This window comes from Barbus barbus (assembly GCF_936440315.1).
Source record: "Barbus barbus genome assembly, chromosome: 19".
In the NCBI taxonomy this organism is placed as follows: Eukaryota; Metazoa; Chordata; class Actinopteri; order Cypriniformes; family Cyprinidae; genus Barbus; species Barbus barbus.
The window spans coordinates 2524686-2552035 of record NC_136747.1 but is presented as its reverse complement, the minus strand read 5'-3'; the positions used below and the strand labels follow the sequence as shown (position 1 = coordinate 2552035).

The following is a 27350-nucleotide window of genomic DNA, read 5'->3' as shown; positions in this document are numbered from 1 at the left end:
AGGCCCCTGCAGGAGCAGTGCAAGTGTGTCAGTGGGTTATACTGACACTAATGCAGCTGGAGGCGGAGCCGTCACATGATCCGGGGACTATCGCTCCCTCTCTCTTCTCCAGGACAGTCTTTAATAGACGCGGATCGCCTCTGATGTAGGCTCTCTAGCCGGGGCGGGTTTATCATAGAGTCTGGACGAGTCTAATTAACAGCGACGCGTGTATTTATTACTAGTTTTATAAGACACCTGAGGGTTTGTTTTCTGCGCTAGTTGGTTGAGATGATCTGGTAGGTTTAGTGGAAATGTTCCTCAGGTAGTGTCTGGTTATACTCGGTTGACAGGAGCACACAGCGACTAGTTAGTTGCTGTAAACGGAGTAAAAACGGCACAAACACACAGGTGACTGCGGCTCTGAGCTGTCGGAGGACATGGATTTCACAAAGGCTGGTAAGATCAGTCTGCTTACATTATGACTGTATAAGTGGTGATATCTTCAGGGTACTCTTATTTTAATAACCGTGTCGTGATGCTGTGAATGTTTACTGCGCGTCGAGGTGTGTTTTGGGCTTTTATTACTTTATTTGCAGCATGATAATCTAAGTAGGTTAACAGCGCCAGGCTTGTGTTGTTAGTCTCGCGACTCACATGGACCGCTCAGCCTAGCCATGTGCGTCTGCTCTGATTGGTCGAGAGAAGTCGTGACGCGTCTGTTGCATAATTTGCATGGCAGTCTGCAGCTGCTGATACACGTGAGGCGGCCAGGTCTGACCCACTTTTTGGCTTTTACGCTCCCACAAAGACATGCCTAGTACACGTGGGGGCGGGGCTAAGGACACGTCAATCAACAGCTCAGCGACACGACGTTCCTCCATTCATTTTATTTATTTGTAAAGAATAATGCCATTTAAAAATCTAATATTTGGACTGAATTGAAAAAAACAATTACTTTAACCTGGATTTTTTTTTTTTTATGTATTGTTATTATTTTTTAAATATTTTCTTTAAGGAGTTCAGACTATGTTTGCTTTTATTATTAAAAGACAAAAATATTTTTGGCATGGTTATTGTTTAATTTTTTATATATATATGTATATATATGTATATGTATGTCTTTATAATTATTAACCTATAATGGCATATTAATGTTTGAAAAAAAAAAATAAAAAAAATAAAAGGAGAGCTGTTTGTTAGTTCTCAGCATTGCATTTGAGTCGTATTGTCTGTCGGTAAGACCTACACCCTGCAAGAGGTATTATGTAATGGTGTTACCTAACCATTGAGAGTAGGGCAGCAGAAATCAGGTCAACTCATACAGACAGAGCATATACAGCCTGGTCCACTTTCCAACAATAAGACCGGCTGCTGCTTAAATACACAGTTAAGACACGAGGCCAAAGCAAACGTTTGCAGTTTCATCAGTGAATATCCACCTATATGCATTGCATTTACTGCTTATATTTTTGTTTTCTGTTATTATTAATGATAAAGACAATTATCAGCAGATGCATGAAAAAGCTGGACTCAACCTCTAGGCCATGTCTCGTATGCTTTAGAATGTATATCTGTATATTAGGATCCACGTGATTTGAAAAAGGAAGTTTGTATAATAATGTGTTGCTCTTCTGTGTCATCCAGCAGGTGGAGTTATAGCTTACATTAGCTCCGCGAGCTCGGCCTCCAGTCCAGAGTCGTGCCACAGCGACTCCTCCAACAGCAGCTATCAGTCCTGCTCTCCGCCCCACGCGGGGCAGGGCCAACAGGGCGAGGCTCTTGCTGTGGCCCCTCAGTCCCGCCCACCACGGCACAGCGGGGGAAAGGCACGCTCGCCCTCCACAGCCAAAAGCAGCATTACAAGTGAGAGACCGATCAGAGTCAAAATAAGGACATCTGTGAAGTGTTTTCATACTGCAACTAATCATCTACAAATATAACCCATTTTATGGAACTAAATGAATATGTATTACTCTTTTTCACATTTATGTAGTCATAATGTAAATTACTATATAATTAGTATGTCGTGTAATTAGTGTTAGTATATACACAAGTTTTTAACAGTGAGATTTTTAAAGAATTATCTTCTGCTCACCAAGCTTGCATTTATTTGATCCAAAATACAGCAAAAGCAGTAATATTGTGAAATATTTTTACTATTTAAAATAACCGCTTTCTATTTGAATATATTTTATAATGTTATTTATTTCTGTGATCAAAGCTGAATTTTCAGCATCATTGCTTCAGTCTTCGGTGTCACATGATCCTTCAGAAATCACTCTAATATGCTGATTAGCTGGTTAAGAAACGTATTATTATTATTATTAGCAATATTTAAAACAGTTCAATAATTTTTTTTCAGGATTCTTTGAATAGAAAGATCCAAAGATCAGCATTTATCTGAAATAAAAAGCTTCTGTAACATTATACACTATACCATTCAAAAGCTTGGAGTCAGTAAAAAAAATAAATAAATATAAAACCTGAAAAATATGATAAAAGAAACCTGAAAAAAATCTACTCGGCTGTTTTCAACATAATAATAATAAATCATTTTTTAACAGCAAATCCTATATTTGAATGATTTCTGAAAGGTTATGTGACTATAGTAATGATGCTAAAAAAATCAGGTATGAAATCACAGGAATAAATTACATTTTAAAATATATTCAAATAGAAAACAGTTATTTTAAATAGTAAAAATATTTCAAAATTGTACTGCTTTTGCTGTACTTTGGATCAAATAAATGCAGGCTTGGTGAGTGGAAGATAATTCTTTAAAAAACAAAACAAAAAAAAATCTCATGTTTGCCTTAATCAGTGTTTCTCATACACTGATATACTGTATATATATCCACAATATCAAAACTGACCACCACAAATATATTTTTTCAAAAAGCTTTGACTTCGTTGAACAAACATGAGCACTGCACGTTTCAAAATCAAAATCCGGTGCGGGTGTTTTTATATCGCTGTATTTCTGAAGGAAACCGACTGTCTTCAGAAAATTTTGGTTGTTTCATGTCATGTCTGCAGCGTTTGTGAGCAGAGCCGTACCTTACTTTGAGTACAGACCTCGATCTCTCCTGCTATAAAAGCGCCACCTGCTGGCAGAGAGAGGATTTGCATATATGCTGCCACAAATAGAGTCCAAGTCTGTGGGAAACACTGCTAATGTACATGTATTCACAATCCCTATTGTTTTTTTAATAGACATAATGCAGTTTGATATGTCAGGGAGTTATGGAACAGATTGTAGATTGGTCAGAATAATAAACAATGTGATTGTTGATCGTAATGAGACAATTCTTGTTAACACTGCAAGATATTTGTCCTTGTGTGCTTGATCATGTAGTAATGGTTTTCTAGCTGTTTGAGGAAACAGAAGGCAGCTGAGGAGAAAGCCAAACTGAGCGCAGAGCATTCCTTGTTCATCTGACCTTCTGTATTTCTGCTTCTGCAGAGATTAACGGGCTGGTGCTGCTATGTAAAGTGTGTGGAGATGTGGCGTCAGGATTTCACTACGGCGTTCATGCCTGTGAGGGATGCAAGGTGAGAAAATGTGTTAGTATGAGCCGACAGCCACATTTCAGTATTTAATGATAAGAATTAGGTTTCATTTAGTCATTTCTGAGGTACAGAGAAGTCAAAAGCTCAGAAAGTGGGCTGAAAATTGTTATTTTTCACTCATGGTTTGTTTACTTCTCAGTGAAGGTAGTGTTGCACTTTTATAATGTCTGTTTCTGTGTTAAACTGTCACTGGTGTCAATGTTGTTAAATTAGATGAGGCCAATGTGACATGGACGTCATGCCATATCTGGGTCACATGTACCTGTACATTGTCCTGAAGGGACATGTCACTTTGCTTTTTTTATAACTAAAAAGCCTCCTAGCCAGCAGCCTGGTTAACCATCAGAGCAAAGCTCCAGGACAGAACGGTGTCTTGAGTCCTGAGAGGGACACCTGCTCTCCATACCGACCCCGAGGCTCGACACCTGTTACTCTCTGTGACCCTGACACCGCTCTCTGTCTCTTTCACTTTTCCACCTGCAGGGTTTCTTCAGGAGGAGCATTCAGCAGAACATTCAGTATAAGAAGTGCCTTAAGAACGAGAGCTGTCCCATCATGCGCATCAACAGGAACCGATGCCAGCAGTGCCGTTTTAAGAAGTGTCTGCTCGTGGGCATGTCCAGAGACGGTGAGCGCCAGCTGCCATTGTGTCCTAGATCCAAAGAATTATAAATAAAGCCTGTTACCTTGCATGAACATTTGAGCCAGATACATGTATAATATGATAGATAGATAAATAACCAGAAAGACAGATGGACGATATATATATATTGATATTGATATATAGTAGGGCTGCAGCGATTCATCAACGTCATCGATTACGTCGATTATGAATCTCCTTTATTAAAAACGCGGTTGTCCTGAATGCGGTTGTGACTTCTGCTTGAATACATATCTGTATGAATGAACAGCTGATGTTAACATCTCAAACATTTCAAGTCTCACCTGTAAGCAACCGCTGTCAGTCCCTAACAGCAACTGTGAATGCAGCCATAATGTGCATTTCTATTCTGTCCTTCTTTCTTTCTTTCTTTCTTTCTTTCTTGTTATTGTTATTGTTAGCCTATTTCTTTCTTGCTTCCTTTCTTGCTTTTCTTTCTTTTTTTATTTTGTATTAATTATTTAATGCTATTATTATTTCTTTCTTTTTCTCTCTTTTCTTATTATTTTTCTTTATCATCTTTCTTTTTTGTTGTTATTTATTTTTTTAAAGTAGTAATTGAGAAAACGTTTGAATAAAATATTAAGATTAATAGCAGAAGTTATTGTTATTATTTATTGATAGTTAAACTAAAGAATTCATCAACTGATAAGAAAATAATAAATTAATTGAAAAATAATCAATAGATTAGTCGACAATAAAAATAATAGTTAGCTGCAGCCCTAATATATAGACAGAAGATAGACAGACAGACAGAAGATAGACAGACAGACAGACAGAAGATAGACAGACAGACAGACAGAAGATAGATAGATAGACAGACAGACAGACAGAAGATAGACAGACAGACAGACAGACAGACAGACAGACAGAAGATAGATAGATAGACAGACAGACAGAGGATAGATAGACAGACAGACAGACAGACAGAAGATAGATAGACAGACAGACAGACAGACAGAAGATAGACAGACAGACAGAAGATAGACAGACAGACAGACAGACAGACAGACAGAAGATAGATAGACAGACAGAAGATAGACAGACAGACAGACAGAAGATAGACAGACAGACAGAAGATAGACAGACAGACAGAAGATAGACAGACAGACAGAAGATAGACAGACAGACAGAAGATAGACAGACAGACAGACAGACAGAAGATAGACAGACAGACAGACAGAAGATAGACAGACAGACAGACAGACAGACAGACAGAAGATAGATAGACAGACAGAAGATAGACAGACAGACAGACAGAAGATAGACAGACAGACAGATAGATAGACAGACAGACAGACAGACAGACAGAAGATAGATAGATAGACAGACAGACAGAGGATAGATAGACAGACAGACAGACAGAAGATAGACAGACAGACAGACAGAAGATAGACAGACAGACAGACAGACAGAAGATAGATAGACAGACAGAAGATAGACAGACAGACAGACAGAAGATAGACAGACAGACAGATAGATAGACAGACAGACAGACAGACAGAAGATAGATAGATAGACAGACAGACAGACAGACAGAAGATAGATAGACAGACAGACAGACAGACAGAAGATAGACAGACAGACAGAAGATAGACAGACAGACAGAAGATAGACAGACAGACAGACAGACAGAAGATAGACAGACAGACAGACAGACAGACAGAAGATAGACAGACAGACAGACAGAAGATAGACAGACAGACAGACAGACAGACAGACAGAAGATAGACAGACAGACAGACAGACAGACAGAAGATAGACAGACAGACAGACAGATAGATAGATAGACAGACAGACAGACAGACAGAAGATAGATAGATAGACAGACAGACAGACAGACAGACAGAGGATAGATAGACAGACAGACGACAGACAGAAGATAGATAGACAGACAGACAGACAGACAGAAGATAGATAGACAGACAGACAGACAGACAGAAGATAGATAGACAGACAGACAGAAGATAGATAGACAGACAGACAGAAGATAGATAGACAGACAGACAGAAGATAGATAGACAGACAGACAGACAGACAGACAGAAGATAGACAGACAGACAGAAGATAGATAGATAGACAGACAGACAGACAGAAGATAGATAGACAGACAGACAGACAGAAGATAGACAGACAGACAGACAGACAGATAGACAGACAGACAGACAGACAGACAGACAGACAGAAGATAGACAGACAGACAGACAGACAGAAGATAGACAGACAGACAGACAGAAGATAGACAGACAGACAGACAGAAGATAGACAGACAGACAGAAGATAGATAGACAGACAGACAGACAGAAGATAGACAGACAGACAGAAGATAGACAGACAGAAGATAGATAGACAGACAGACAGACAGACAGACAGAAGATAGATAGACAGACAGATGGATAGACAGACAGACAGAATATAGACAGACAAGATAGATAGATAGACAGACTGACAGAAGATAGACAGACAGAAAATAGATGAAGATAGACAGAATACAGACAGACAGACAGACAGATCTCAGCAGAATTGTCAGTCTGTTGGAGTCTGTGAACTGACGGTGTCTGTGCTCCTCAGCTGTGCGTTTCGGCCGGATTCCCAAACGAGAGAAGCAGCGAATGCTGCTCGAGATGCAGAACGCCATGAACAACATGATGAACAACAACCACAGCAGCCAGCCGCTGAGCAGCCAGCCATCAGCCAGCGATGCAGCTTCAGAGGACAGCAGCTCCGGCCCTTTCTCCCGCTCCCCCTCCACCTCCCTCCGGAGCCACCAGCCCAAATCCAGCCCTGACCCCGAGCCGCTGAGTGCCATGGACACCAGCTCCAGCTCAGACTCCTCAAGCGCCACTGACAGCGGGGAGGAGGAGGTCATCGGCACAGTGACTAGAGCGCACCAGGAGACCTTCATGTACAATCAGGAGCAGGCCGGCGTGCCTTCAGAGGCCCCCAACAACTACAGCCATTGCTCAGAGAAGCCTCAGGAGGTCTGGAATCAGCAGGGCAATGCATCCTCAGAGAGCGAACTGAAGGCCCCATCAGGCTGTGCTCCGCAGGGGCCTGAAGACTCGGGCTGTCCCGTCAGACTTCCCAACAGCAGCTCCACTGGGCCGTCTCTGCAGAACCTCTCTATGAGAGCTCATAATGACAATGAAACACGTGTCAATGGCAGCTGTAGTGTCCCGACATTTACAAGGGTTAACAGGATGCACCTGGTGAGTTGCACAGAGAAACAATACTGAAATTTCAGTGGTAGTCTATACAAGTTCTCATGATTCTCGTTCACAGGTTTGCCCCATGAACACATCGCCCTATGTGGATCCGCAGAAGTCGGGTCACAGTATTTGGGAGGAGTTCTCCATGAGCTTCACCCCAGCTGTCAGAGAGGTGGTGGAATTTGCAAAGCGCATCCCAGGATTCAAAGAGCTGTCCCAGCACGACCAGGTCAGCCTGCTGAAGGCCGGTACCTTTGAGGTATGAACAAAATGCACCCCAGTCTCCACACCAGGGTCGGACAGTATAACAAGGGCTTGTGGCAAAAATGCCCCATAGATTCAAGACAAAGGAGCAAAAAATGCACTATTAAAGAGGGTATTACGGCTGATGCAATTAAAATGAAATGTGAAAATAAAAAGTGTAAATTTGTATATTATATAAATTTGTATTATATTAAATTCGTATTATATTTAGATCCATTCACACTGCATCAGATTGCTTTTACGTGCTGTTTTGTGCAGCGTTGAGCCTTATAACCAATCGCACGCGTTTCTGTTGAACTTAGGAATGCATTGTGAAGCCAGAAATGTGGCGTGCCCAAAACACGGATACGAAACAAAAACGTTTTTATATTGGCCTCATGAATGTAAAAAAAATGCCCCAGGAAATCAATTCCAGCAGGCAAATATTGCCCCTTAATGGAAAAGTTAATTTCTGGCATACACTGAATAAAACTGACTAAAGTCCTGTGAATTGACCGAATAGAATTCAGTTCGATTGGTTTCCTGTTTGGCCTGTAGGTGCTGGTGGTGCGCTTTACATCCCTGTTCGATGTGAAGGAGCGCACGGTTACATTTCTGAGCGGCAGGAAGTACAGCGTGGAGGCGCTGCGCTCGATGGGTGCTGGAGATCTCCTCAACTCAATGTTTGACTTCACCGAGAAGCTGCAAGCGCTGAACCTCAGTGAGGAGGAGATGAGCCTCTTCACTGCCGTGGTGCTGGTGTCTGCAGGTATTAACTGCCATACCATTATGACACCGTAGTTTTGTATCTGAGATATATAGGCTGAGCGATAATTTGAATTTAGTGTTTTGCTACGATTTGAATTTTGAATAAGAAATTTTCCCAAAGTTTAGAAATAGACACTTGACATGACATGACTGCAACAGTCAAACGCTTCCATATTTACACAGAAAAAACAATGGAAAAGCAGCACAATCGAATAAAAAACCTGTAACTACTACTGTATGTCTGATATTTCATGTTTGCATCATGGTGACAGACTGAAAGCTGCTGTTGTTTTTACAGAACATTTATAGTTAATAAGTCTACTGGTGTTATACCTTCAGTCATTTTGAATTTGAATTAACTTGAATTTTGAGAATTTACCTCATATTATTTCTGAACATATATTTGCAGAAAAGATGCATGAACTACAACTACATCTTGCACAAACTTGTCTTATATTTAACATTTCCTTGTTGACAACTTCATGTGTGGTGCACTTGGAATAGAATTTTCTTTAACTAGAGACTTAATAAAGAAAAAGTTACTTGAATCATGTTGTACTTACATTTTCAAGTTCACTGTTTAAAAATCGTAAAAAATCTAGATTTTTTGCCATATCGCCCTGCCCTAATCTGAGATGATGCCTTGACTAACTGTGTTTCCCATAGATCGCTCCGGTCTCGAGAACGTCAACTCGGTGGAGGCCCTTCAGGAAACTCTGATTCGAGCTCTGCGCAGCTTGATCACCAAGAACCACCCCAACGAGATCGCCATCTTCACTAAACTGCTCCTCAAACTGCCGGACCTGCGCTCGCTCAACAACATGCACTCTGAGCAGCTCTTGGCCTTCAAGGTCCACCCCTGACCACCCACCAACCCCCATAACTGTGGACCACACCCCCCATCCATCTCCAGAGCCTCCTTCCTGCGGCCCGTTTAGCCAGCGGGGAACTGTTGTTACTCGGTGCCCCTTTTCTGACACTTCTCCCCATGACTTTCAAAGTAGTGCTGGTTAAATATGGAGGTGGGAGGGGGGGCGGATACTTAAGAAGTCATTGTACTGTAAAACGCCTCTGCTCGTGCTAACGCACACGACTCGCTGACTCAAACTGGAGGGGTTTCGTTGTAGATGCTTACGAGAGTTTGTATGATTACGTGGTTTGTGTGTACGCAGAGGCACCTTGAATTAGTTTTTAGATTTATAAATCTGCCTGTGCAATAAGTGACGCGTTCACTGGTTTTGTGATTGTTCCTTGTTGGTCTTTCAATACTTTCAGAGAAGAGGAAGTAAGGTATCTTGTGGCCCGTATGAATGCTGTTGCTAAGGGGAGATTATGAAAGGGTATTCCCATAAACAAATGAGAAAATAAGTACACAGAGCACAGTTGGACATCCTTTCCAATTCGAAGAGAAGAAAAAAGCACCAACTAAGAAATGGAAGAATGTGGAACTTTTTTGGCAGAAAGACAGGAATGTTTAATGGATAGATCTATTTTTGTAGTTTGTTTTCTGTCCTAAAATCTGTAGTTAAATGCAGAGGAAGCCACTCTTAGGCCTGAAACATTATGCAAGTATGTGAACGCAAATGCTTCTTGATGCAGTGGATGGCTGCGTTCCAACAAGCGTTAAACCGCACATTCAGATGCAGCGCGTGGCACGCTGATGCTGTATGCAGTGAACATTGACAAACTGTCTTTTTACAGTCAGGTTTCTCTGCCAGGGCAACTACTGCAATGATGGAGCAACAGCTTGAAGAGAATCTTGCTGAGCAATTTGAAGTTAGTTCAGCTGTTGACACATTTATAGCTAGCTACCTGACTAGTGATGCATTTGGTTTATTAGCACAGACATTTGAAGTTGACTGTTGCTTGCCTGAGTGTTTGTTACCACCAAGATTCAATCAGACCGCAGGCTTGGCCAAGCATTTAAATTCCTGCATAGAGTATGTTTCTGATTTTAGATCTGCGTAGTGGTGCATCTGTGTATATGTCCCGATTCGTAGGGCTTTTAGTAATGACACAGTGTTTGATGATGCTAAATGATAAAAGAGGAGTAGAACATATGTGTTTTATCATTATAAGATTTGTGCATGCTTCTCCCCGGTACTGATGGGACTCAAAGCCATCTACAGTGATGCCATTAGGCCACACCCTAACTGACACTTGCCCATTTCATACATCTGTATGGGTGATCATTTCAGGCTGAATATTTATGATATTCATTTATCTTTTCTGAATGCTTTTCTCTTTTTTTTTGCTTTTGGGTAAGTCTGCTTAGTGAAAGTTCTTGTAGAGTTATTGTCTTGTGTGCAAATAGTGTGCATACTCAAGTACCGCTGGACCAGGCAGGAAGAGGAAACAGGAAGTGGCCCAAAACTCCAAGTAACACCGGCAATGCCTCTCATCACCCTGCCAGCTCTGGGCATCTGAACTCTTCTCGGGTCGGTTTTGATATCAAAGCTGCTGTAGATGAATAGTCAAGAAAAGAAGTCTTTGTTTGGTGTTGGTGTTCAGCCTGTGGCTCACTCAGTGTTATTGTTGTGTTGCCATAATCCTGTCTGTCAGTTTTCTTCTGTGAAAGCAATGTAAGATAGCTAAATTTCTATATATAATATAATTAAATACATAGAAAATAAACAAATGCTGAACTCATTCTTTCCATACGTCGAGTCATTTTTGCGCTTGTTTGTCACACGTACAAATGCACAGACAAAACCATTGAAGTCAAAAGGACAGACATGCTATCATTTTAAAGTTTGGAAACTTTAAGATCTTTTCATGTTTTTGATGGAGTCTCTTATGCTCACTAGAGCTGCATTCATTAGACTGTAAAAACAGTAATATTGTGAAGTATTACAGTTTAAAATAACTTATTTCACTTGCAGCGCCCTCTGTAGGTAATTTGTTTGGGGGGGGGGGGGACTTTTGACGTGTTCTGAGATCTATCAATAAAGTATCAGTAAGTTTGGATGTTACTGGAAGTCGTAAAAATGAACAACACCAGAATGTTTAATTTGCTAATAGCTTTGCAACTCTAACATATCCAGTGTTTTTGATCGCTTTTTGCCGGTACTGTGTATGTGCTAAATTTGAAGATTGGACCAACGGCCTGCGACAGAGGTTTCCAATCCTGCTCTTGGAAAACCACTTTCCTGCAGAGTTTAGCTCCAACACACATACCTGGAAGTTTCCAGTGATTCTGAAGACCTTGATTAGCTGGTTCAGGTGTGTTTAGAGCTCGACCTAAACTCTGCTGGAAGGTGGGCCTCCAGGGGCCTGTACCATGATGGTAGATGAACAAATTCAGAGTTACAGGATTAGTTTCGAGTTGACAAAACCAAACCACTCCAGTCTGGTTTTGTTGGGACCATGATGCTGATCATCAACTTTCTTTGTCAACTCAGGCTTTGATCCACATTTGATATCAACAATTTAATGGTTGATATCAAGAATAGACATTTTTATTAGTAAGAATTGTATTTCTGATATGCGAAATTGGAATTTCAACTAGTAAGAAATTAATTCTTGATATCAACAATTGATTTTGAATGGCAGCCTATGGTGACATTTAACTAGTGAAAATACAATTACAGATATCAACAATTTAATTCCTGATATCATGAATTAGCATTTTAACTAGTGAAAATTTAATTGTTGATGTCAAGAATTCATATCCGGAGAAGGAATAAAAGTCAAAACGGCTTGCCATAAATAGAGACTCGAATGTCACGTTATCATTTTTAAAGCATTATCTATTGATTCTACAGCTTATGTATATTACATACGATCTGTATATATTAACATTAATTTAAAAGAAATGATTTACAATAACTGTTAAACTAAAAATGCTTGTGTGTAATGGATTAATAATAATATAAATCATATAATTCATATAAAATAACAAAGTTATTAGCCTATCATTAAAGCCAGATCTTTTTTTTTTTTTTTTGTAGAAATAACCTTTAATTTGGAGTAAGACAAACTGGAGGAGTGACTTTTTTTGTGTCAGAAATGTGTCACTTTGCTCCCATCTGATTGGTCCAATTTCATTTTGAGACCCCTAACTCAGAACATAAGCTGCCCTGGAGCAGGTTAGCTGTGGAGTGTAAGTTACTATGGTAATGAATGCAACTAAAAGCCAAGTCACATTCATGGTACCTAAAAACCAGGATTGGTGCAAACTAAACTGAAACTTACCTGGCTAGCCAGCTAATCCGGCTTCATGGTACAGGCCCCTGGGAATGTAGGGTTTTCAGAAAATTTGAAATGGTTGAAAATATTTTTAGACAAATTAAATAGGAGATATATTTTGTATTTTTGGGATTTACAGTAGGATTTTGTTTCTAGTTCCAGAGTTTGCACTGATGATACCCAAATCTATTTGCAGATCGGCAATTAAATCTCTGTTAATGTAAAATAAATAAATAACCTTAGATGAAGGCAAAACCAAGACGATTGTTTTTGGCCCACAGACAATTTGAAGGCCACCAATATAGATTCAAACTGTGATGGGACAGTGCCTCAGAACTTCAGTTTCAGAAACAGTGCACCTTGTGGTTTGTTTACATGCCGCTGTAGTGAGTATGTATCAAAAGTGGTGCAAGGATGGCCAAACGACAAACTGTCGTCCACAGCTCACTGATGTCTGTCATGCATTGTTCACAGCGACCGCAGGGCAATAGTGCAACAAATGACCAGCAGCTACAACAGTGGTGACTAGGGCAATGCGTCCCAATCAATAAGCGGGTTTGCGCTACATCACCACCACCCCACAATGTATGGGAGCTGGAGGACCTGCAGGACCTCCTTTAGCCCACAATATATCCGAAAGGTCTCCTGGGGTATCTGATACCATAATGTCAACATTAACTAACACACACACGGTAAAATAAGTATTGAACACGTCACCATTTTTCTCAGTAAATATATTTCTAAAGGTGCTGTTGAATTTTCACCAGATGTTGGTAACAACCCAAGCAATCCATACATACAATGAAAACAAAACAAATAAGTTCAGAAATTAAGTTATGTGTAATAAAATGTAATGAAACAGGGAAAAAGTATCGAACACATGAAGAAAGGGAGGTGCAAACATGCATGGAAATTCAAGACACCAGCTGAAATCTATCAGTAATTAGAAAGCAATCCTGCCCCTCGTCAGTGGAAATTAATATTAGCTTCAGTCCCAACACCTACAGTACCAGGATTGGGTAACACTTTAGAATAGGGAACACTTATTCACTATTAACTACGACTTTTCCCTCAATGAATTCCTCATTTGCTGCTTATTAATAGTTAGTAAGGTAGTTGTTAAGTTTAGGTATTGGGTAGGATTAGGGATGTAGAATAAGGCATTAATATGTGCTTAAGTACTACTAATAAATGACTAATATTCTAGTAATATGCATGCTAAAAAGCAACTAGTTAAGAGACCCTAAAATAAAGTGTTACTGATCAGAGTACATAGAAGAGGACCACAGAGATTTGACTGTTTGTGTGGAAATCACACCCGAGTAACGCATGCAACTATTTTCTCTTACAGGAGGCATCTTGAAGCTGTCATTAACAACAAAGGCTTTTGCACGAAAGTATTAAATACATTTCCGTAGTTCAATACTTTTTCCCTGTCATTCCATTTTATTACACATAATTTCTGAACGTATTTGTTTTATTTTCTTTGTATGGATGGATTACTTTGGTTGTTACCAACATCTGGTGAAAATTTCATGTCAACAGCACTTTTAGAAACATATTTACTGGGAAAAAATGTGATGTGTTCTATACTTATTTTACCTGCTGTATATTTCATTTCTGTCATGACAACTCTCGGAGTCATGTGCATGGAAATATACATGACAATGTTAAAGTATTTGGTCTTTGTGGAATAGATCTGCTACGCTGCTGCGGCAGTACTGAGACTTTCTACTGCCAATACATCCACAACATGCTGCTGTGAGCATGTAAGAAATACTGCTGCTGCGCATATAACATATATGAAAAACCCCCATAGCATACATGATCACCCGGTAGCAGATCTATACAGGTGGAGCTGGGGAAGGTGGAGGGTTTCTGATGCACGCTGCAAACTGCTACAGCAAGCACTAGTCATGTATTTGAATGTTGAGCAGCGAGCTCATTGGCTACCGATACAGAAGAGAACCAATCTGCTGTGACGTGATGATGATGTAATGATGTCATACTGAGTTAGATCTATCGGAGTGCGCAAGTTTCATGCCAGAACTTTGTATATATATATATACCACAGCGCTATTAGACTTGCTGCCGAAAGGGTGTTCATGCAGCGTGAGAGACCGTTTCGAAAGGGAATGCTCCAGTTACTAATGTAGCCTTGCTTCCCTGAGATAACGAGCATTGCGCAACCATGCTATTTAAGCTGTACACTGTCGCTTATCAGTCAAAAGATTCTGATGAAAGGCATTCAACTTATATAGGCAGTTGGTTCCACCTGTCTTGGCGGATTGAAATGCAAAGCTGCACGAACGTTAACAAATGAGGCTTCAGTATTTGGAGTAAACAGGAGTTTCCCCCAATGCATGTCAATGGGATACTCCTTCCCGTCATCTCAGGAAACTGAGGTTATGTTAGTAACCAGAGCATTTCTTAGTGTTTGTGCATACTTCAAGAACATTAGTTAAAAACTTAAAATCAATCCAATGTATACAGAGATGTGCAGAGAGTTTCTCGGAGAAAGGGGCTCAAATGTGAAGTGTAAAGTATACACACACACACACACACACGAGGCAAATGTTATATATATGCACACAGAGTTGCAATCAAAATTATTCAGCCCCCTTGACCTGCAAGACATTTTACTGCCAAGAGCATTTCATTCAATCAAAAAAAATGTTTAACTAAATTAATGTTCAAAATTATTCAACCCCAAAAGTCAAATTTGGTGCAGAATCTTTTATTCTTTATAACCTCCAATAAACGCTGCCTGTAAGTGTGTAGAAGCTTCTGTTACCTCTCTACTGCAATGTTGGATCACTTCAAAGAATCCATGATATCCTTCATACAGTCAAGATTTCCACTTCCTGAACACCCCTATAACAGGGCTGGTCCACCTCCATGCTTGTGGAGATGGTGTTCTTCTGCTTATAAGCATTGTCTTTTTGCACCAGACATACTGCTGATCCATGGGTGCAAAATATTTGGTCACATCACTCCATAAAACATTCAAGAACTCCACAGATCTATCCAAATTAATTTTAGTATGTTCAAGTCAGCCTTTTATGTTCATAAATTGCTCGCCTCTAAACTGCTTCAGAATGATGCTTGATTTCTACAGGAAAGCTGTAAAAGCAAACACATCTCTCCTATTCCGAGGGCTCTCCATTGGCTGTCTGTCCCATTTAGAAATGATTTTAAAATTCTCTTATTTGTGTGCAAATCCCTTCATAACTAATGCTAAGAGTCTGCTTTCTTACAGTCCCTTACTCAGAACTGAATCGAAATCCACTATAAATGCCCAACAATATCTTTATGTGTCAGTCTGTCTTTTAAATGTCCATAACTTTGATTTTTACTGTGGCCTACCGTACAGCAGCTGTTTTGAGAAAATCAGTACAAATATCAGGTTCCATCAACTTTTTCTCATTTTATTATTGGACCCAATAACAAAATGAGAAAACAAATGCACAGGTTTGGTATTAACAGTTAACTTCATAAAATAATAATAATAAAAATCATTTGTAATTGTTTAATAATTGCTTTCTTGCCCTTACAGCTCAGTGATAATAGACCATAAGGGGGCAGGATTGAGCTAGTTATGTTCAGCAGTTATAGCCACTATTGGTGGATTCTGTAGTTTTGAGTTCAGTTTATCATTTGGTAGGCTATATAGCAGTCCAAAGGCAGTGAAATGTTTTATGTTTTACCAGTGGGTACATGAGTAAAGATGGCAGCATGCAAGCTGTATACTGACCAGCTCTACTTGTGCACAACTGGAAAGCATAACTTAATATGCCTGTGTCACTCAGACAACCTAAATGGTATCTAATAAGAATTGATTAATTTACATACAGCAAACTGTATAATTAGTGTTACACTCATTTACTGACTCTCAGACTCCTAGGAAAGTGTTTTTCTGGTAAAAGATGAGTAAAAGTATTTTTTATTTTGTGCTCTGAACATGCAGATATTGTTGTGCAAAACACAACACACAATTGTCTATGTAACACACAAAATTCTAACAGGAAATATGTTGATTTTCTGATTAAAACACAGCCAATCAAAATGCCACACTAACTCATCAGCGCCTCACATGTGCAAACCACTCTATTCTTTACTGATGGTGGTGGTGGACGAGGAGATACCCCCCTTACTGTGTAACGCGCTTTGAGTGCCTAGAAAAGCGCTATATAAATGTAACAAATTACTTAGCACCAACCAATCGTGGCTTTAGAATTGGCCAATTTATAGGTTTTGAATAATAGCTGCAAACAGAGTAAGGGGTGTTGAAGGGAGAGCCAGAGGACGAGGCTGAGTTCAAGGAGGAGGAGATCAAAGGGAGGAAGAGGATGAGTCGGATGGGGAAGGTGATGAAGAACAGGAACAAGAAGAGTGGTCTCTGATGAGATTAGGGCTACTGTCATTAAACCGTGGTTGATCACATGATCAATGATGAGAGAGTCAGGTATAATTCAAACCTTTAGAAATGAGAACAGGTATGTACAATCTACTATAATGTAGACATGTTCTAATGGAGCCATAATAGCTATTTCAGCATAACATAAGGTATACTATAAAACACATATTTTAGCATTTATTTACTGCAGTGCATTGCATGATTGGTCACAGTTGGGTTATCATACTGCACAACAGTACAGCTGACTGTAATATACATATAAAAAAAATAAAGGGACACATTTTTCACAATTAATTGCACTTGCATATTAAAAAAGTAAGCTTAACTGTACAAATAGACTAATGAAACAAAGAGATAGAGGTTGTTTTTAAGATAACTTTAGTTTTTTTTTTTTTTTTTTTAAAAGCTTTTAACTTATCATATATGTGTCATAATATCCTAGCTATCAAAGGCTCTGGGACACATCAAATATTAATGTGAAATTCTGCAGCAGCGGATATTATAGTTGTTTGCCATTTAAATATATCATTATTTATAGAGTTTCATCTTTATCAATGTGTTGTTTTTATTCAAACACTTTGGTTGTGATCATAGACGGTGTTGTGGTCTGGTCACATGTCTTTTCACAGATACGTACAAGGACAGACGACCATAGCTGTGATCAATCACATTCTGCTGAAATGGTCATCATCAGCGCATTCACTGAAGCCCAAGTTAAAATATACGACAGTGCAAACCGATTGGCTTGTCATGCAAAATATTGCAAATCTAAATGTATTCTATTCATTAAAGATTGCTATATACAATCAATTCATAAAGGCCAAAAAAATGCATACGGAGTCTCACAAAGCACGGCAAATATTGCAGGGGTTTCTCAAAACCATCTTTATTCTCCTATTCACCTTAGGTGCAAATATCATCATCATCTTTTGCCAAATACAGGACTATTTTCTAGTGCAACGTCTCTTCCAGGATATCCAAATCACATCATGATCCAAACTCAAATTCAAGGCTCCACTGTCACACAGCAGGCTTGTGCAATTCGTTAGTTTTGGTAAAAAAAAGAGAACGTAAAATACATTTTCTTGTCATGTTGGACAACTGATTCACATTAAAATTCACTTATTCATGGCACCAGCATACTGTGGAGTAATCAGGTAAAAGACACATAACATAAGTACATGTGCTGTAATTGTTTCTGGGGATGCATTTCTTTCAGTTCAGCTTGGTGAGATCTGGTCAGTTTCTTTAGGGTTTGTTCCGACATCCAGTAAGGATCGCTTTTTGTGATTTCTTTGTTGTTGTTATGATTATTATTAGATAGCATACATTAGTTGTCATTACCATGGTTAAACAATGAATTTGGAATGATGAAACACACACTAAGGAGAGATCATTACAGAGAGATTGTTAAAAAAAACAGGACTCTGGTTTCTATTTGAGAATAGTGAGAGATTTTTGAGAAAAGACAGTCTTTTGTTTCCTTGTTGTAAAACTGCTCAAAAATGTTCATATTGTGCATATAACATGTAAAAAATATCTGCAGTCTGAAAAAATACAGCCTCTTTCCTTTACACCATAAATATCTTTTTTTTTTGTAGTGCGTTTGTGTTTTTTTTTTTACCTGTGCGCTCTGAGGAAATAGCATTGACTCCCACCGTGTCTGTGCATGCATGTGTTGATCTGTGGCCAGGGTCCAAAATTAGCATTTGCCAAGTGCATAATACACATAATGCATGATTTAAATCGAATTGTAAAAACATATATTCTGAATCTGTGTGAGAAATTAAAATCTACTGAAGACTAGTCTGTCACAGATTGTGGTTTTCATGTATTTATTTATTTTATGCAACTAAATGAATGCAAATGAAATTTTAGCCTGGGCATGTTTGCATGGGACATTCTGCAAAGCTTGTCTGAGCAAGCGACCATAACTAAGGTGTTGAGGAGCTTGGCGAACAGTAAAGTGCCAGGTGTGGCAAAGTATTCATTTTGGACCCTGGCTTGTGGCCCTTGCTTCCTTCCTTCCATAACACTCTCTGCGAACACTGATTGTCTGTGCAATGACTTTGAGTCTGTTGAATATCTACGTTGGCGTGTATGTTTGTATGTGTAATCCAAAAAATGTAAAACCACTGGAGCAATTCTATTGCTTACAAAAGGCATCGATATAACAAAACACTGATTGAACATGCTCTGCTTTTTGAGGTGAGAATCTGAATTCATGTCCATCTTTTGACAGCAAAAGAAAAAAAACAAAACAGTTCTGGCGGTTCCTGATAATCAGTAGAGGTATGTGAGATTCTAACTCTCTTGCAGCACACAAGGACGTCTCTAGAAAGATTAAAAACACTACAGTAAAAGAAGAAAACCAGGACAGAAACGAGAACGGCTGAAACAACAATCACAGACACATCTGAAAGCATCTCTGTTTGTTGCAGGTTGATCACTGACCTCAGTGTTTTGTGTATTTGCGCTCGTCAATCGCCCAGACACTTTGGAGGTTAACTGACAGCACTCCCGGAGGTATAAATCGGCAAACTCATAGCACCAACAAGTTCAAGCAGAAGCATTGCCTTGGTCTATCATGTGACAGCTATAGAAGAGAAGAAGCGTTCAACTGAATAGAGTTCCATCCCTGCGGGTCAAAGGATCTAGTGATGGATGGGTAAAAAAATCATGACCTCAAGTTCCTCCGAGCAGCTCGACACAAGACCAAACAGAGTGAAACAGATGTTCAGGGAGGTTTTTGGCACCTTAAGAGGCATAATGAGTTAACGTTAGTGGCTGCTGGCTAGAGGCTATCTTTTCTTTAAGGGCTAAAGTTGATGGAGATCAAAATTTGAGATATAATAAAAAATAAAATAAAAATAAAACCTCATGAATTTCCTCATTACGTGAACTCTAACTGCAGTGTCATGAAGGTCTGCCTGTCTAAAAGCTTTTAGGTGCAGTAATAAAGAAACAGGATTTTACTCAAGGGCACAACCACCATGAAGACTGACATGCCACCTTGCCATTTAGAAATTTCTGTGTTTTTCAGAAAACAGTTCTGATTCCAAAACCCAGCGAGCTGCGTTGAAAAAAAAAAAAGCATATGTAGGCAACACAACAAAGGATGCATCACAAATGCAATACTGCCTTTATATTAATGCAATACTGCAATACTGGACAACAAAAATGGTATCTTATGCAAGGTATAACTACAGGATTTTAGGCCGACTCCAGGTTTTCTGGAGATCACTGACAAACCTCTGAGATGTGAGGCTCGATCACATTGTGTGCGTTATCAAAGATGTGATTTGAGAGAAGCACAGATGTATTGCCAATGCCCCAAAATGAATTATCTGGACCTGTCGCGTTCCACTCCACTTTTAGACAAGCACTCGCAAACTTCCCTAAGCACTTCCCCTCGGGGGAATCCCCACCGGACGAGGGAAGTTTACATGGACAGACCCTCGCCCCCTTGATTTTGATCACAATTCAGGCCGCTCCATAGACCACAATGCAACATGATTGTGACGTCATTTAATTTATCCCTACCCCAAACACCTCTATAACATATACATTTTTTGTTTTTTTACATTTATAACAGCCAAAGCATACCTATATACATATAGAATGCTGCACCAAGCAAATTAATAAGGAGAACAATGTAAACGATAAACCAACTCCATAGAGGAGTCTAAATGATCAAGGGCTCAGGACGTTCCAGTTCAGTGCATTGCAAGGGTTTCTCCAGCAGTGTGCACTCATGCAACGCAATCAATCACGTACATCCGAGTAAACAAGACGGAGGGAAGTTTGCGAGTGAAGGGGATAAATAGCGGACTGGAACGACCAACAGCCAATGAGAGAGCAAGGGAAATTTCAAGTCATCATTCTCTGCATCACTTTGGAAATGATTTACTCATGCATGCATTTTGTAAATGAGACACTTTGTTGGTGATTCTTTCCAATGAAATATTGTGCAAGGTGTGAACCCAGCAAATAAAAAAAAAAACAGTTGTGTAGTGTGAAAGGAACAGCGATCCGGCAACTTTGAAAATCCCGACATTAGAAGGCAGTGTAATTTTATGCCTGCTGTTCACAAGACCATTTTATTGCTCTGAGGTTGCTTTCTGGAATTCTCAGTGGTTTCTACAATTATTTTTTTTAGATGTTTCTCCTAAAATGTCAGAGAAAACATGAGATGCAAATTCACAAGTGTACAGAGCGATAAAACGAATGTAAAGAGCAGTGAGGCAGATGAGATGTAATATTACTGCGATTTTACTCTCGAGAGCAGCAGGAAAGTTTCCCAGCAGGCACACAACCTCATAAGACGTTGATATTTGGTTACATTTCGGTTGCGACGTCAGGTGACCAAAATTCAATGTCAATTCAACGTGTAATGTCAACGTTCATTTGATGTTCAATACCGACATCGGCTGATGTGGAAATTTGTTTTTAGGTTGTGCAACCAACATCAAGTCAATTTCAAATTGGCGTTAAATACTGACGTCAACCCGATTTTCATTCTCAACCAAAAAGCAACGTCAACCTGATGTTATATCGACGCCCTGTGCCTGTTGGGTCAAGTCACAATTTGCTTTCCATGTAATGATCTTGTCTAGAACACACAATTGCGATATTCAAGAGCCCTCATTTGTGATTTAGCTCAATATAAGGATTTTGTCTTGAAATGTTGTCTAGGCAGGCAGCTCACTGGCGTTTGGACCAGAGCTAGAAACAATTTATGGCTTAATGTGAGCATGAAAAGACCTTTAGACCAACAGATAAGGGACGTGAAAGGAAACCAAATGTTGCTGTCCTCCTTCGCAGCGTGGTGTTCTTTGTCTCCTTTCTGAGGCTGGACGTGTGACACGAAACCCAAATGCATAGTTCATACATCTCCATTAAGAGGCATCAAAGACTACGATCAGAAATCAAACAATTTAACATTGGAAAAAACCCTAGATTAACACAAAGCTGATTTTTCTTTTTACAAAGAGTGAAAGAAAAAAAAATTGTAACGCTATTCACATGTACCCGCTTTGTAAAAGGAATGGTTCCATTCAAAATAGGCCAGAGAGCTACTCCTAAAACTGGAATGAAATGACGCTCAGTAGTGCTAGAACAGAGTCGTGTGACCGGGAACAGGGAGTCTGAGGGAGGTCGGATCTGTGGAGGTCGTGTTGGTGGGAGCAGCTTGGCCTGACTGGTTGGCTGTCAGTCTTCGAACACTTCCAGGAAGAGGGGCGGAAAGAGCTCCGTGGGACACTCCACCTTCATGTGCAGGAAGCGGCTGGCATGGCAGGCACCAATCATGCGCAGGTCTGTCACCTTCATCAGCAGCTTGGGCCAGAAGTGAGCCACCTTGTGCTTGCGGTAGTTGATGTAATGTTCGAAGGCCAAGAGGAACTCCTCCTGACAGCGCTCTATCCGTTCTACGCTCGTTAAACCTGGACGATCTGTCGGCGAAATAAAGGGGAAAAGATGACGGGTGAGTTTGATTTCAAAATCCATTCAAACCGTTGAAAAAAATGAAAATTGTGTCATTAATTACTCACCCTCATGTCGTTCCAACCCTGTAAGACCTTCGTTCATCTTCGGGACACAAATTAAAATATTGATGAAATCCGAGAGCTCTCTGACCCTCCCATAGACAGCAAGGATCCTACCACGGTCAAGGCGAGGAAATATGGCGAGGAAATCGTTAAATTAGTCCATGTGACACCAAGGGATCAACTGTACTTTTACGAAGCTACAAGAATACTTTTTGTGCACAAAAATAACAACTTTATTCAACAATTAGTCTCCTATCACCCTATAGTGCCATTTTCGAGAGTATCACATACTTAAACAACGTATGCATGGTTTACCTTCAGATCAAAGCGTAAACAACAATGTAACCCTAACCCTAAATTACAGTTGAACCCCTGATGTCACATGGACTAATTTAACGATCTCCTTGTTATATTTCTGAGCCTTGATCGTTTAAGGAGCCTTGCTGTCTATGTAGGGACAGAGAGCTCTCAGATTTCATCAAGACATTTCTTAATTTGTGATCCGAAGAGGAACGAAGGTCTCACGGGTTTGGAACGACATGAGGGTGAGTAATTAATGACACAATTTTCATTTTAAGGTGAACTATCCCTTTAAATTAAGCAAGAGCTTGATGGTGATGCCTTGTGATTTTTCCTTTTTCCTGTTCTATTTTGAGTCACTCAACTTCCAGAAGAAAAGCATGTGTGAAGACCAGCCTGTTGTTTTAAAGGGGTAGTTCACACACAAGTCAAAATTAACTTCCGATGTATGGACAAACAAAACACTTTCTCAAAAAGCCAGTCTAAAATTACTAGTAGCTGATTTGTTACAGTACTAGAAATGTTCCATGTGTTAATGCAAAAAACCCCCAAATCAAATAAAGACCTCTATGACACTAGTTAATTGTCCAAAGATTACACTATAGTCATTGATCAGCTGTAACACTGGACAATCTGTTTAGACAGCAGGAATCGATAACAGATCTGTACAGGGTTGGACGTGGCCACTGAAGTCTTTACCTATTGATCGTGACATTCGCAGTTGAAGTGTAATCCTGTTTTAATAGCGTTATTAAGTGGTTTCCCCTCAGTGGCCTGTGTAATCCTGGGTAATCGCACTCAGGAACAGCCGCTGCAGCTGGCCTAATAGCTTTTAAACAGACTCCTGGGTGGAAGTCACGGCTAGTATTGACAACCGGCATTAATCGCTCATGAAGGAGAGCAGAGACTCCTCTTTCTCAGGTTCACCGGATCTAGTAGTTCATAAGACTTTTTCACTGCTCAAAATGATCATTTTAGTTATACTAAATCCTTCTTTAAGACATGCATGCTTCTCTCTTTGACTGCATTTACATGCATAAGGATATTCAGAAACACTTTAGTATAGGGACCAATTCTCACTATTAACTAGTTGCTTATTAGCATGTCTATTATTAACATATTAGCTATTTATTAGTACTTATAAAGCACATATTCTGCATGATCATATTCTACATGCCTAATCCACCTAACACCTAAATTTAACTACTACCGCACTAACTATTAATAAGCAGCAAATCAATAGTTTATTGAGGCAAACGTTGTAGTTAATGGTTTGTTAATAGTGAGAATCGTACCTTAAAATAAAGTGTGACCATATATTCTTATATTTATTGCAATTTGGTCATGTTTTGATTATGAAGGTGTCACATAAATGCGCTTCAACCCAATATCTTATAAGTAGAAATCCACAGAAGACAACTATGAAAGCTGGTTTCTGCCACTGAATAAAAATAAAGGTAATTGAGACTTATCTCACAATTCTGAATTTTTTCTCATAATTGCATGATATAAACTCATAATTGTGTTATAAACTCAGAAATGCGAGATATAACAAGACTTTTTTTATAATACAGAATGACCTGTTTATATCACATTTCTGAGAAAAGTTAGAATTGAAAGAAGAAAAGTCAGAATTGTGAGATGCTGTATAAATGCTCTATTGCAAGAAAAATCAGAATTGTAAGAAAATAAATCAGAATTTTTCACAATTACGAGTTTATATTATGCAATTCTGACTTTCTAAGCAGTATCTAGCAATTCTGTCTTTATATCCTGCAATTATGACTGTATAATTCGCAATTGTGAATTTATAACTCAATTAACAGGTTATATCATGCTATTCTGAGAAGAAAAATCAGAACTGTTAGATAAAAAGTCGCAATTCCCTTTTTTAATTTTTTTTTTAATTCATCGGCTTCACACTTTATGGACAAAAGTATTGGGACACCCCCTTCTTTAGAACAGAAAAAGGCACTTCCAAAACTTTGGCAACAAAGATGGAAACATAATTCATGTATTTTAAAATTGTATTTCCATCTCTGATGCAACAGTTTTGGAAATGTCTAAAATAACTGTGTCCATATGTACAAGTCATTAGTGTTTGGTGAAGGGTTTTTGGCTCAAAGTCTGCATATAAAGTCACACCAGAGGTTTCTGCAGACCGGTCAAGTTCTTCCACACCGACTCAATCAATCATTTCTTTTTGAACCGTGCCTTATACACAGATGCATTGTCATGTTAGACTAGAAAAGGTTACTATTATTCTGGCTGTAGTATTGTTGCTGCCGCCGGCGCCATGTCCTGGAGATGCTGTGTTTCGTTGTGAAAGCACTTTCACAAGTACTTTGTTTGAGCTTCCAAAAGAGGACACAACTAGAAATCAGTGGTTAAGTTATATTTACAACACTGTTCCAGAACAGTTCAACCCAAATATTAGTGTGTGCAGCGCATTTTATGGAGGACTGTTTCCTGAACCTGAGAGAGTAGTCTACGATGCGAACACTATAAAGTGGGGCAATTTCAACATCGCAAGGACAGTCTGGCGCTTCTGACCCCAATCTAGCCTACTATTAAAATAGTTAATCTATTAGCCTGTGTGCAGCATAATATGTGCATTATATGCATATAGCTGCGTTAGCTGTAACAGATGTGTAAGATGTGTACATGTTGCTTACTGAAGGCCCTGACTAAAACCCCACGGTATGCCACTGCTACTAGGTACTTATACTATATTGACTGGGTTAAATAGAGTTGCATCACTAAGAGACTAAAATGCAATTTTTTTTCGACTAAAACTAGACTAAATGTCATCAGTTTTCATCGACTAAAACTAGATGAAAATAGTCATGGATAATTCTGACTAAAATAAGACTAAAATGCTCAGACTTTTAGTTGACGGAAACTTGACTAGACTAAAAAGAGTATGAACGTGACTAAAACTAATAAAAACTAAAATGACAGCTTCACACAAAGACTAGACTAAAACTAAAATTAAAACAGGCTGCCAAAAACAACACCAGTGTCCAATACGTTTGGCAATATAGTGTATTTGACCATAATGTGATGGACAAGAAAAGAATGAATGATTTGATTGAAAGTGAAGATGGGACTGACCGGAGGAAAGCAAAATCACGGCTTGCAGCAACGCCACCTCCGAATCATCCAGGTTGAAGGAGGACAGCGAGACGCCCAGATCAAAGATGGCATCCGAGACCACGCCCAGACCCCCGTTCTTGAGCTGGCCCCGCGTGACGGCCATCTCCCCGTTCAGCGTCAGAGTCTCGCTCTCGGGATCGTATCGCACAGCCGCTCGCAGAGACATGATCTCCATACAGCAGCCCTTCAGCAAAATGATCTGGTCCTCACAAGGCAGCTGAACAAGGACACAATATTACACATTAATCAGTCATCATATGAACTGTTGTTTATCCAAACATGTAATCTCTTCTTTAAAATGATTTAATTTCCTCATTTTGATGCATTTTCTGCTTTGATGAATTTGTTCTACAGGACATCGATACAGTGGCCGAGAGAGTTCAGAAAACACATGCAAATCTTCATCAGTTTAACAGCACGTGTGCTGTGAATGCTCACAACACAAAGAATCGCGCTGCAAAAACAGAAATGTGCTGCAAATGCTCACAACACAAACAAATAAAGAAACACACTGCAAATACTTAAACACAACCAAATAGAGAAACGCGCAAGTAGCACAGACCACAACAAAATTACACCAACAAAACTAAAATTAGCCACTTTCTTTTGCCATATTTATCATCATTTGTATAACCACAGTTGTACAAATACCAAAAGTATGGTTATTGTGGTAAATCCATGGTTAATTTCTGCATGGTTTAACTATAATAACCATTTTTTATATATATTAATTAGGGCTGTAAAATGATTAGTCACGATTAAATCGCATCCAAAATAAAGTTCTTGTTTACATAATGTGTGTGTGCACTGTGTATATTTATTATTTATTATGTATATATACATATACACACATATATACATAAATACACACACATACAGTATATATTCAGAAAATATTTACATGTATACATTTATTTATATAATGTATATTATATATAAACATATTTAATGTATAAACAACATATTCTTAAATATATACATGCATGTGTGTATTAATATATACTAAATAAATATACAGAGCACACACGTATATTATGTAAACAGAAACGTTTTATTTTGGATGCGATTAATCGTTTGACAGCACTAATATTAATGTATTTATTAATTCATTCATTTTAATAGTAAAACCATAGGCTATGGTTAATTTCTGTAAGGCACGTTTTAAAAGTTAGCCAGCTTACGTTTTACATTTACATTTGATTTCACAGATACTATTTAACTAAACTGATCTAGACAATGATATCATTGAACTGAAAATTGAGTGTTTAATCTTATTATTATTCATTACTGACACTCTATCCTCCAAT

The 27350-nt window shown here is 39.0% G+C and overlaps 2 protein-coding genes across 8 annotated transcripts in view; one reads left to right on the top strand and one right to left on the bottom strand.

Annotated features, from left to right (window-relative positions):
• Positions 1 to 103: 103 nt before the first annotated feature.
• nr1d2b (nuclear receptor subfamily 1, group D, member 2b) lies at positions 104 to 11089 on the top strand. The gene is made up of 8 exons (XM_079442180.1): positions 104 to 438; positions 1627 to 1845; positions 3446 to 3534; positions 4036 to 4180; positions 6785 to 7422; positions 7496 to 7681; positions 8224 to 8434; positions 9100 to 11089. Exons 1-8 carry the CDS (start codon positions 420 to 422, stop codon positions 9294 to 9296), a joined length of 1704 nt encoding a protein of 567 aa, XP_079298306.1. The 5' UTR covers positions 104 to 419; the 3' UTR covers positions 9297 to 11089.
• A 6822-nt stretch (positions 11090 to 17911) lies between these two features.
• LOC306885548 (thyroid hormone receptor beta-like) overlaps positions 17912 to 27350 on the bottom strand; it is a 128921-nt gene continuing 119482 nt past the window's right edge. For all 7 annotated transcript variants that reach the window (XM_079442151.1, XM_079442149.1, XM_079442152.1 and 4 more), the window contains 2 exons: positions 26002 to 26260; positions 17912 to 22491 (listed from right to left, as the gene is read on the bottom strand). In XM_079442151.1, coding sequence (XP_079298277.1) covers positions 22250 to 22491; positions 26002 to 26260 — 501 coding nt within the window. In that variant the 3' untranslated portion in view covers positions 17912 to 22249. The remainder of the gene's footprint in view (positions 22492 to 26001; positions 26261 to 27350) is intronic.

What these genes read in the sequence shown, in the direction of transcription:
- nr1d2b (XM_079442180.1), top strand. An exon ending in GGGTTAACAGGATGCACCTG is followed by an intron (nt 7,423 to 7,495) that starts GTGAGTTGCACA and finishes TCTCGTTCACAG; the next exon opens with GTTTGCCCCATGAACACATC. An exon ending in CGTGGTGCTGGTGTCTGCAG is followed by an intron (nt 8,435 to 9,099) that starts GTATTAACTGCC and finishes TGTTTCCCATAG; the next exon opens with ATCGCTCCGGTCTCGAGAAC.